Here is a 12,337-nt window from a genome sequence, read left to right on the forward strand (position 1 = left end):
TTCATAATTGAAACCATGTTGAGGTTAGATTGATTTTAAGAACAACCCAGCTGAAAAAAGCCTTAACCACAGTGGCAGGGATATATCTCTGTTTTGCTTAGATGTATAGGACTGTTCAGCTACTAAGTTCAGCACACTGCTGTCCTTACCTCTGTGTTTTTAAAAGACAGTGAATTGTTGTTCAGACTTATGGTTTCAGTAATAGGTAGTTTACAACAAGCAGGCTAGGTGTTGAAAATAAAATAGACAGGTGGGAAAGCTCACTGTCTTGTTCATGGGAGCAGTGAAATTTTATTTTTCTTAAGTGCTGTTGCTGAGTTTTCCCACTAAATGATAAGTTATTGATGGACTGTTCTTGATTCCTCTTTGATATGGAACATCTTATACAGCCTTGTTTTCTCAAAGACCATTCTGTGATATAGTTCCTCATGTGTCTGCTGTACCTTTCCTCAAGTCTCTTTCAATGGTGAACAACCAGTTAGTAAGTTTTGGGACAGGACTGAGTCTTCGTTACCTCTGGTGTTTTACCAGTATCTCTGAGGCTCCATAGAATTTAAATATTAAGATTGTCCATTTCTCAGTCCAGCTGTGTGTGTTCATTGATGCTGTGAAGCTCCCACCTCTCTCCCTTCTGTACCTGCTGAGAAAGGTCTGTTATAAACTTCCCTGCTAAGTTGAATCTGAGACTCTACATCAAATCCAGCTTGAAGCCTCCCACATCATGAGAATTCAGGTCCCTTAGTGCATCATCCTTAATGTATTTATTTTTCCTAAAGTAGCATCAGGTTGTTTCTGATGACCAAAAGGGAGGACAATATTTGATTGAGCTATAATAAAGCCTTGTTTCTAAGGCATTATCACACATGCCCACTTGTCGAAAGCATGCACAGGACAGCTGCAGCAGTCCGAATCCTTATGTATATACAGAACCCTTCCTGACTTCTCCCCTCTTCCATCTTCAGGCTATTCCCAAGCTCTCACTGTCACTCACATTCCAGTACTCTGGATTTTCATATGAACTGCAAAGAGCTATCAGACAACTGAGACTGCGAGACTTAAGTGACATGAAATTACTCTGAGGAAACTAACATTTCAATTTGATCCTTTTTGCCCATAAAAATGATTCACAGCAAGTAACCTATTAATCTTGGATTAATTATCCTGGCTCTTCTAATGATATTTGCTGGGAGGGTGATAGTGAAGGGTTGTCTTATCTATAGCTGAGTGTCAGCACTTTGTCAAAGAAAGGTGATGGATGATCAATCTACTGTTGCTGTTTGCTCTCCTCTCTGAGAGTGAAAGTTCCTGTGAATTTCCATCAAGAATGTTAATAAAGATGGGAATAGAGCAAATGTGCCTTCATCACTTGGTTGCTTGAGCAGTGACTGGGAGAACCCATCCCTATGTCATTAGCCATTTCATGCTTTGCTGCCATAATGGAGATTTAATTAGGTTGCTGTTGTATTAATTGCCTGTATGGTTTTCTTTTCCCAAGCAGAAATCTGGAAGACTTTAGCAAATTATGGAGGCTTGAATTTGCCTGATTTCCTGCAGAAAGTGGGGTCAAGAGGTCTCAGACTGTAGACACACTCTTCAGGCAGGCAGCAGGGGGTTGGCTCTTAATGGCACTTGAGAGATGCTTAATTGCCTTTTGAAATGTTTTTCTCAAATGAGAGGCATGGTTCTCCCATCCATTAGTGTGTGTCTACAGGCTTTTCCCTCCCTCCATCATCCTTTAGTAGGTGCAGAAGCAAAACCTCCTCTAAAGTTGCCTTATTTTCCTAAGTTATGACTAGCAGGGGAGAATTTTCATGCCTTTCTGAAAGTAGTAGAAGTTGGGATTTAAGGAATGTACCTAAAATTTAACTTTAAAAGAGAAATTCATGACCATTTTAGGTACATATGCATGTGCTTGCACACATATGCACGATATATTTCTTTCTGTAAGTACATAAAATAGTCTTAGATTATGGAAAAGGAATAATGCCTTTCAAAATATATGATAGCAAGCAATTTGTTAGGAAGTGCTGTGGACAAAGAGAAAATGTTTCTAGAAAAACTTCAAATGGGAGCCATCAATCTAGGTAGCAATTCTCACCCGTAAGTAATAAATAGAACATTGTCTGCAGATGGCTCTACCAGTTATTTCTTCTTGTAGGACAGAAACATAATATTTTCTTGGCACTCTGATTATGATGTTAAAACTCTGTTTCAAGTATTAATGAAAAGAGGTTTCTGAGAGTTGTGTTAAGAAGCTGCTTGACATTACCAAGGTCATTCAGATAATAACAGTCTTGGGGTGGGGGTTGTGTGGAAACAAGTCTGTAGTAAAGCTTTAATGAGGTGGATTATGCTCTGGTAACATTTAGATTGTGATTTGCTGTAGGAATTATTGGAGCTACAGCAAAATCAGAGGGCTGTCCCCATCTGCCACTAGTCATCTTGTACAACTAGCAAAGTATGTACAAAATCTTTAATTTTAGAAAATGTAATAATCTGAAAGCAGATTTTTCTCTGCACACATCAGTTGCTGAAGTAATGGATGTATATTTTCTGAATTACTGAGTGTGCTTTCACAGGTAGCCATGTCCCTTTCAAGAACCAAAGTTCCATATTGTACTGTTACTGTTTCTACATTATCCTATTACTCCTCTCAGGTAAAAACTAGAACTTTGTGTTTTCCATTAGGATCCTCACAAAGAGTTTAAGATGAATGCTGCTTTTACCAGACCTGATAAAGTGTGTGTAGCTGAAGACCAGTCTGTGTTTTCAACTGCTTCAGGAAGTCTACTAAAACATATTACTCCTACTGACAGGTCCTTGCCTGGAACATACTCTTAGACTGTCCTGGAGAAAAGAGTCTGCCAGTGCTGTGCTTAACTTTTTTGCCTCACATATTTATCCCCTCTTCAGTTTTGATTTGTTCATAGAAGGAAATCATATTCACATCATTTTTTTTTCTACTTTACCAAAATGTTGTGATGTCTTTCAGTAAATAGGCTCTTTATTCTCCTCATCCTTGAAGTCATTGTAGTTAGAGGTGCCTAGCCATTAAACACGAGGAATGTGATTGTTGGATGTATAAAGTTAACCAAAGACTAAATAGGGAAACAGAAAATTTCAAAGTTTACTTCCTACAAATGTGACCTTGTAACTCTGAGTCTGTAAAACTTGCTTTACTCCTGATACAAGCAGGCCTATGGTATGAGTTTAGCTGGAGAATTTCACAGTATTTCTGTAAACTGCTGGCAGTTGGTAACCTCTTACAAGTCTTCATAGTTTTTACAGGCTAGGATTCAAAACTCTGCAAAACATCGTCATTCAGTTTCTGCTTTCCCAACTCCCCTTTTCACCTTGTCCCAAGGGGTTTGGTTTTTCCCTTTGCTTCTCTGTCCGACCTCTGCTTGGAACGTCAGCTGGAATGGAAAATTTGAGACTAAAATGCTGGTGTTTTCATTCTTGTCAAATGGTCCCTTCACTGCTTCCTCCCCCATGTTGTCAGCTCCAAAGGGGGTTGGCACATTCAGTGGGAATGTAGTTGTCTGTCTTGTCTCTTGCCATCTGGGCTGGCTTCCCTATGCTGTGTATTGAAGTAAGATCTTTAAAGTCTCAAAAGGGATGCCCTAGTTAAAATTCTCAAGGAGCAGATAACTCTGAAATTCATCTTTGAATCTTATGTCTTTTAAATTTTTTTTAATGTAATAGGTGAGATTTTTTCCACCATTGACCAAACTTTGTGGAAGCTCGTACGTTGCTCCTCTTTGTACCTACTTTTTCCCTTTTTGCTTGGGTGCACATTTTATGCCAAGTTTATGGGTTTGTTCCTTTGCTTTTGTTGTTGTTAACACTTTTTCACTCTGAAATTGTAGTGCTGATTAAGTTTCTCTTTGTTTATTGAGTCCTGACTATAAATATAAAAGTCTTGAAATAATTATTAGTAAATGAGAATTGAACCATGCTAGCTGGGCTCAATTCACCTTGGTTTTCCTTCTCCACAAATCTGTCTACCTCTTCCACTTTAGTTTTGCCTTAATCTCTATCTGGTTGCAACATTACAGCCAGACATAAATGAAAATTGAAATAAGAAAGAGATTGGAATAAAGGTTTTGAGAAATTGCCAAAGTCAGAATTGAAGAATTGCCTGATCTGAGCAAATTACAAATCTGATGGTTAGGGCCTGGCTATATGATTTAGTTCCTACTGTGATAATTTACCTTAAACAAATTGCTTTGCTGTTTTCTTGTATTCCTTCACAGAAATGGAGCAGTGTGAGCAACCCACTCTTCCTTCCACTGATCCCACCTCAGTCCCAAGGTTTCACAGCCGTGGTTCTGACCTATGACCGAGTGGAGAGCCTTTTCCGAGTTATCACCGAGGTGTCTAAAGTGCCCAGTCTATCCAAATTGTTGGTAGTCTGGAACAACCAGAATAAGAATCCACCAGAAGGTAAAAACCTGTGGTAGGGGTGGTGGAGGAAGGTGAAACTGGGCATAGCATGTCTATTGACACCTGTTACAGAATGACCTCTCTTCTACATCATTTATATTCTAGAAGTATTTAATGGTTCTTTCAAAATAATGGGTTTGAATTTTTTGTGACAAAGTGTCTGAAAGTGAAATAAGAGAAGCCAAAGTAGATAACAAGAACAAAAGCATGCCAGTGGTTGTGCTGCTAACTTCTGAATCAAAAGTTATAAATACAGTATTGCAGAAACATTTCTGTCCTTAGCATTTTTAGAGGGTGTAGTAAGGAGAAGTTTATTTTTGATCTGTCAATACTTGCTTTTATGTCTTTGTAGACAGACTTCTGTCACAGTGTATATACTGCTGCTACTGGACTGTTTCTAGAGCAAATGCGGTTCAAAGCAGCAGAGTAGTTTGAATGCTTGGAGCTATAAAATAAGTGAATATTTCGATTGATTGTTGAAATTAAAATTTGGGACATTTCAGGTGTCCAAAATGGAGTCTCCATACCACTAGAATATCTTGTGAAAATGCTAATGCTTGCTCAGTAAGACAATACATAACTGCCTGTTTTAAAATATTTCTGTATCTACCACATATGGTATACTGTGCTGCTCTCTGTTGTATGTGAGTGAGTCTGGTGTCATCTGCATGGTTTTTAAATTGTTTTTTAATATATGGTTATTTTAAAATGTGGACTCATTCACAGGCATTTTCCCAAGTTATTTATATGTGTAGATTTTTGGAACGAGGTTTGGTTTCAAAGGTATATTAATTACTCCAGTGTGAATTCAGTGCTGTAAATCTCTCAATTGTTTTGTTTTCAGTAGCTGAGATGTACTTTGCCAGCCTGGCATAATGCTGTACTGTATCCCCTTGTACCAGCACTCAGTCTCAGTCTGCCCAGTCCTCACAGCTTGCTGCCTACATTTTCAAACCAAAGATCCCTGTTCCATGTTTGTCTCCTTCTATGCAATGTCATTGTACACTCCATGGGCTGCTTTGTGTCCAACCAACTCTCTTCTTTCCCATCCCCAGGCTGCCTGCCTCATGACACCATGCTGCTCCTAATCTTTTCCCAGGTCCTCAGCTGGAAACACATGTCCTGACATTATTGAATTCCATTATGAAATCACCATGGAATAAATGGGAGGTCTTGCCCCATGTAAAGGAAACTAACTAGGCTGGGCCTTTGGTAATCCTCTCCAGTGCTAGACAGACTCTACAACACTGTTCATTTTATTTCTGTGCTTACTCTTCCCTAGGATGACTTTCTTCGAGGTCTGAATACCAGTACTAAAATCCTGAGCATTGTGCTGGGCAATTAAAGCCTCCTCTTCTCATTCTGGATTAAATACTGTAGCTATAGTAGCTGTAATGAGCCTGGTTCCCATGTGCTGTACATATGGATCTGTCATTCTCATCTGAAAATGTGGTGATTTTGTGGGACAAGAAATGTTGCCTTCTAGGAATACGTGTTCAAAAGAAATGTTGCATTGTGGATTCTTCTGAAGCAAATGAAGTGTGTTGTTAGGACTCTTCACTTTATAATTCTCTTTCCAGAGGCTTCAACTGCTGCTGTGTTCTACTCTTCAAGGTTAGTTATTCTGCGTAGCAGCAGGATGCAACATAGAAATTATTCCCTGACCACTCAATTTACCATCTCCGAAGAGCTGCTTAGAGCCAAGCTGTTGCTACTATTCACTTGGCTCATTTGCCATTTTGGCAACTTGCTACAGTTGGAAGCAGAGTAACTTTATTGCTTACTTTAAAAAGTGTTCTTTATTACTTCTGGGCTAAATACCTCAAGTTTAGTCATATTTTAAATGTTTTGCAACCCTTTAGAGTAAAAATTGTTGTGTATAAATTGATAACAACAGGAATTTTTGCAGTAAACAGTTATTTTCTAAAAGCAAAAAAGCTTAGTGATATATACATTTATATGATCACTAAGTGTGGGTGGATTCAACCCAAATGAATTGTTTTCACATTTCCTTCAAGTGAGTCTGAGGTACAGGAGAGCTGAAGCAAATAGATCATTAAAATGACCTCTTCTTTTCAGTCATTGTATTTGTCTTGAAAAACAAAGTGTGTTTAATTTTTTTCTGCCTCTATTACCCCTAAGTCATAAACTAGTTAAAAAAACCCCAACCTATAGAGCTTAAAGTTGTGGACTTGAGAGTACAGTTGAAAGCATAAGCAGTTTCGTCCTTGCATTAGCCTAAGCATTGCATTGAAGCGAATAACTATTTGTTTTTGGTGTCCCTTTTACCTTTATTGCTGTTACAATCATTGTAATCTCTTGGCCCACGGCTAGAGAGAGGTCAGTTTGATTAAATGAACTTGTTTTATTCCAGATCCATGCAGGGCATTCCACTTGGCTCTTCAGCCAGTCTCTCGTTCAGTCTGTCTATTAGCGATCCTAATCCTCAGACTTCAAAGCTTCTGCTGTTTATAGCCTGTTAAAGCCAGGAAGTTTCTGATGGATTAGAACAAGGAATGAGTTTGAAGTTTGTAATGTGCACCACTGTCACTGATAAAGTCTAGTTTATTACCCTACAGTAGTATCTGCACTTTTATGGCTATTCATTTTTAATTGGTTGTAGTAAAGCAGAGGTGCTTAACCTTCTAGAGCATCAAGTGCTTTATTTCTTGGTCCTTTCCATGTAAGGGACATGTTTCAGTACAGAAGCAGATCTTGGCTTTTGTCATTGCAGCTCTTCATGTCTTCATTTTGTTTTGCATGTGTAAGTGGGAGGGCTGGGTGAAGAACATCCAAATTGCCTTCCTTAGTGAGTATGTGTGCTAAATTGAGAATTGGGCTTAGGTTTCCTGGGATGCAACTGGCAAAGTGCCACACAAGTGACATGTGGCCTTTCCTTTCTTTCCTCTGTCAACACCATAAAATTATTATAACTGAAAATATCATTATTATCAAAACAATATGCTATGCATTTGCAATAGTGCCTTTATGTAATGATACGACTTAGGAGGAAAACAGGTGAAAATTCAATACTCTAAAAATTGTACAAAATTTAAGATCATGGAGTCCCAGGTGGTCACTGCCATCAGTAGTGCTGAGCATCCCAGCTAAGAGGCTGTAGCTGATTTCAGCTGCTGTGCAGTGGTAACAAGTGTGGGGAGTGTGCAAGGTGTCTGGAAACAAACTCTTTTCAAACCTAAACCTCTCGGGGCAGATGCAGCTCTGATGCAACAGGTTTTTTTTGTTATGTTGGCTGATAAAAAAGGTAAGCAGGTAAGAGGGCAATGGATTAATTAAGCACTTGTATGGAAAGTTTTCAACCAAGTAGTGTGTAAAAATATAAAATTGGAGAACTACATGTATGTGGGTGGGTTAGATATCAGTAGTAATTTTAAGATTGTTTTTTCCTTAGCCTTAAGAGTTTGTAAGGATCATTTTTTTTAACCTAATGTCTGAGAGCTGTCTGTGGAAGTCTGAACTGGTGGTTTGTTTTCTTTAGAATCAGTGAAAAGAAACAAGATGAATCTATGAGAAACACAGATGTCTTGTGCAAAGACAACAAAGTTTGAAGTTTACGCAATGTTTTTGATGGTAAAAATATTGAATCTTATATGTGAAATAGCAGAAAGAAAATATCACATACAGTGATGATTCTACTCTGGAACCTTAAAACATTATAGAATCAGCTTGTTATCTTAAGTACTCAATGAATTTAGGGACGTGATCTCTGCTCAGTGTCTTTGGCTGAGTTTTGCTTATTTTCTGTGCCATGCATTGTATGCAAGAAGCCCATCAATGCAGCAGTAATGTCAGTAGGCTCATAACTGTGTGTATAATACTAATAAAAATAGTAAAAGCCTTGAAATACTACAGGAAAATAATCTATTTTTTTCCCTCACAATGGATCAATTAAAATAAACATTGTGGTTTAAGTGCCTGCTGCTGGGAATATTTTGTAGAAATCATGATTTTCTCCATCAGCCAAATATTTTTTCCTTTCATTTGTGTTTTTCTAAATTGCTAGTACTGCAATTCAAGAAAATAGTCTGTGATAGAAATTCCCACCATTTGTTTCAGACAAATGAAGAAACCACTTGGTCTACCACATAAATCATATTATAATATAAAAATTCGTTACTGTTAGGAAATATGCAACAAGCTAGAAATAATGTGTGATAGACTGATTCCTTAGGTTGTTTTATAAAAATGAAAAATGTATTTTAAGGAATGTGTATTTTCTGTTTAGTTGTGGATCCTGGAGCTAAGTTGCTATAAACTTCGTATAGTATTACTGAAATAATAATCTTTGTATTTCTATTTGATGCTGTTTTAAACTGTATTTAAATAGTTTATATCAATAACATTGATATAAACTATTGGGGCTAAAGAGAGTATCCTTTGGGTTGCTGTACCTTAAGGAAGCGCTATCTAAAAACAAATTAATAAAAACTGCAGTGACAGGTTTGGGATTTTTTTGCATACTGTGCCTTTGGTACTCAGCACTGGTAGGACTGGGTTTTTTAACTTCTAAGTTTTTGATTAATTGGCTTCTTGATGATGGACTTAATGCCGTTTTCCTTGATTAGGTAGACAATTAATTCATGGTGATTTTAGTCTTCCATAAGGCATATTACAAACATTTTGCAATATTACTTCCTAGGGAAATCTGGAAAGTTAGCCTATCAAACCCATCTTAACAAACTGGGCCCTTGTGTCCTAGAACCAAATGTTCTGTTTTGTTATACACAAGAGTAATTCTGTGGATTTCTGTCGAACAATATAAACACTTTGATGTGGGAAAAAAGCACCTGTTTTGAGCTCTAAACAGACTTTTTCACTCAGCTATAATGGAAGGAATTCTGATAATAGGTAGATCTAACATGCCTGACGTTGCTTCTGACAGTTTTTTTAAACTTCAGACTCCAGCAAAATTCTGCCATTCAGTATCAGAGACTGAAAAAGTGTTAATTAGGTTTCATCAGCAATGTTCAATTAGCTGCATTCATGCAAACTACTACAGACCAGCTAGAATAAGCATCAGATGAGAGCTTGTACAAAAGTTCAGGTATGAGGATTGGTTATGCTGTATGGGATTCTGTGCAACTGCAGGTATAAACAGAGCATGTTTAGAGATGTTTTCTGCCAGTTTTTTATCAGTCTTTGTCTACTTTGCAAAACTTCTGGAAGGGTTTTTCCTTTTTATATTTCCAAATGGGCTCCATAGAAGTTTTGGGAAGTGGGAGCATTATATGAATTAATATTCTGGACCCAGATTATCACTAGTGATGAGATATTCTTAGCTGTTACTGAGGCAGTAAAGCAGAAAAAAAATGTACAAATGTCTTGATGTTTGAGTCATCAAAATGCCATGATTTTAGCCAGTAAGTGGATTTTAAAAAATTTGTTATGTTGGTTTTAATACTGACAGGCATTCAGTTCTTGCCATCAGGAGTGTATACTGTGTTTCCAGTTCCTCATTTTCCTTACCTGCTGCTTCCAATTGCAAATGCAACAAACTATCTGCATTCAAGTATTACTTGCTATTTTTTGAACTTGATACTACTTAGAAGTAGTGTCCCAAGAATAGTTGTTAGCTCTGTACAGCTGCTGTACTGATTCTCATTTTTCCTACCTTGAGTGTTGAAACTGGGAATGGATGATAAGTATGCAGAGCAAGTAATTCCCTTTGTAAATACACTTCTGTCTGCTGACAAGATCAACAATAATGTTTGTGCTGCAAAAGGACTTCCTGACATGTTATTAGCTTCCCAGTTTCTCAGAAACAAGGATACAGAGAATGGTGCTATTTAACAACACGATGGTGTGTCCTGGCTCTGGCTGGGAGAGGGTTAATTTTTGCATCCTGTACCACCTCACTATTCTGTACTACCTCACTCAGTTCAAGGGAAAGGGAATCTCTTCCAAGGAGAAGGGCTTCCTTCTGGTGGAAAAAACTTGCTGGGAGGAGCTGTCTGGTATTGTCTATTGTTGGGTTTTCTTCCATGTGAATAGTTTCTTTTCCTGTACCCTGTTGTTAGTAGGTTGCCACTACTGTTCATTTTATCTCATTGCTGTTTGCAGTAGGTTGTTTTTAACTCCACTTCTGATCTTTGCCTTTTGTGCCTCCAATTCTCCTCCTATGTATCCTCCTGCAGCAAGCAGGGGGAAGGGAAAGAGTGAGAGAGGTGTGTGGTTTGGAGAGTCTTGGTGGGGCACTGAACTGAGGAGTACCATTCCCAAACCATGGCACAGTGCCATTTCTCTTGGAAAAGAAATAATACATTCCGTGGAAATATTGCGCTCTGTTATTTTTAATGATCCCCCTTTTATGTATGATGTAACAGTTCATTCAGCACTGAAAACAGGGCTGGATTTCAGACTTAAGAAATCATTTTTTATATATGAACAGTGTGCAAGCTTAGTTACATTTTCATTACAAACATCTGATCACAAGCCTAGGGAGGTGTGGAAAGTGAGAGAGATTTTCTGTGTGAGAGGGTATTCCTTTAGGTTATAATGAAATTGCCTCTTTCTCATGAGTGTCCTCCCTTCTCTTATCTGCATGTCTCATGTGATTCACTGGCAGCTGTAGCTGAGAAACACATAATTAGAGGATGGGATTTTTTGCTGCTCTTTTATATGGGAGTGTTTTAACTGCTAATGTAACTATGGCACCTTTCTATCCTACAGTTTAAATCATCTTGAAATCATACTTGAAAATTTTGGACTTGCAGGACTTAATGGTGGAATTGTGGGCTGGCCAGAATCACCACCATGTATGGGTTGTTAGGGTCTGTAAGCCCATTAGAAGAGGGAGCTGCATTGGGCAAAGTTGGGAAACTGGTGATTTTGTGTTGAGAGGACCACACACTGTTTTCTATGGGCTTTTCCAGCAATCAGTGCATCAGTAGTCCTAAATAGCAGATAATTCCAGTCATGACCTGAGTCATTACCAGAGAGCAGGTGTGTTATTCACTCTTTACTCCTGATTCTTTCAGTATGACACACAATAGGAGATGCCTGTCATTCTCTTCAGAATCCTTGCATACATAGACTTGTATTCACTCCAGAGAGCTCTAATTCCATAATTTGCTTCTATTTTCAGCTGCATCACAGAGTCCTCACTGATTTTTTAAAGAGTAGTCCCCAGTCCAAACATGCATTTTTATTTTTGTACACCTAAAGGATCTTGTTCCATGATGTAAGATTCTTAAGCATCTTTTGTTTGCCATACTCTATTAAAGGTCTGTCTTACTGTAAGAATAAAGCCTGTGCTTTTACCTTGGTTATAACAAAATCTTGTAAACTGAGAATTTCCTCCGTATCTGTTTTGTTAGTGCTGAAGTTTCTCAGAAATTTCCAAGGAGTTTCTGAAAACTCAAAGTCTGATATTACAGAAGTGGCAAACCTTTTTCTGATTGCTCTTTAAATACAAATACTTTTCTTTTGTAGTCCTTTAAAATAAATATAGGCAATTTTAACCTTCCTGATGGATTCTAAAACTTTGACTTCTGAAGTGACTGTTGTCTTTTTTATATATGTATTTCTTTTGAAGTTCCTGGGGCAGAGCTAATTTGTAATACTTGGATCTCTCACTGGAGCCTGCTGTCCTTTATGATAGCCAGTTTTGCCAGGGTTGCCAGTTGTTACCAGGTGCCATTGTGTCCTAACATCTGCCATGTGCTTCAATCTCTGTAGAGGCGACAACCTCCAGTATCAAGTCAGCTCTAGGCAGCAAGTAGCCGTGTGCGTTTCACATGCTGCAGAGTAACTGGTACCCTAATGTCTTATTCAAAGTTTCTCCAAAATGCTTGTATTTTCTTTTCATTAATCTAAGGCTAAATTCAGAAACTTTATATTATGTTTCTCAAAGCACAAATATTTGACAGTA

The 12,337-nt window shown here is 38.0% G+C and overlaps 1 protein-coding gene across 2 annotated transcripts in view; it reads left to right on the top strand.

The window, feature by feature from the left end:
* EXT2 (exostosin glycosyltransferase 2) overlaps positions 1 to 12,337 on the top strand; it is a 72,846-nt gene that overhangs the window by 38,574 nt on the left and 21,935 nt on the right. For both annotated transcript variants that reach the window (XM_036384396.2, XM_036384397.2), the window contains exon 9: positions 4,257 to 4,446. In XM_036384396.2, coding sequence (XP_036240289.1) covers positions 4,257 to 4,446 — 190 coding nt within the window. The remainder of the gene's footprint in view (positions 1 to 4,256; positions 4,447 to 12,337) is intronic.

This window comes from Molothrus ater, chromosome 6 (assembly GCF_012460135.2).
Source record: "Molothrus ater isolate BHLD 08-10-18 breed brown headed cowbird chromosome 6, BPBGC_Mater_1.1, whole genome shotgun sequence".
NCBI lineage: Eukaryota > Metazoa > Chordata > Aves > Passeriformes > Icteridae > Molothrus > Molothrus ater.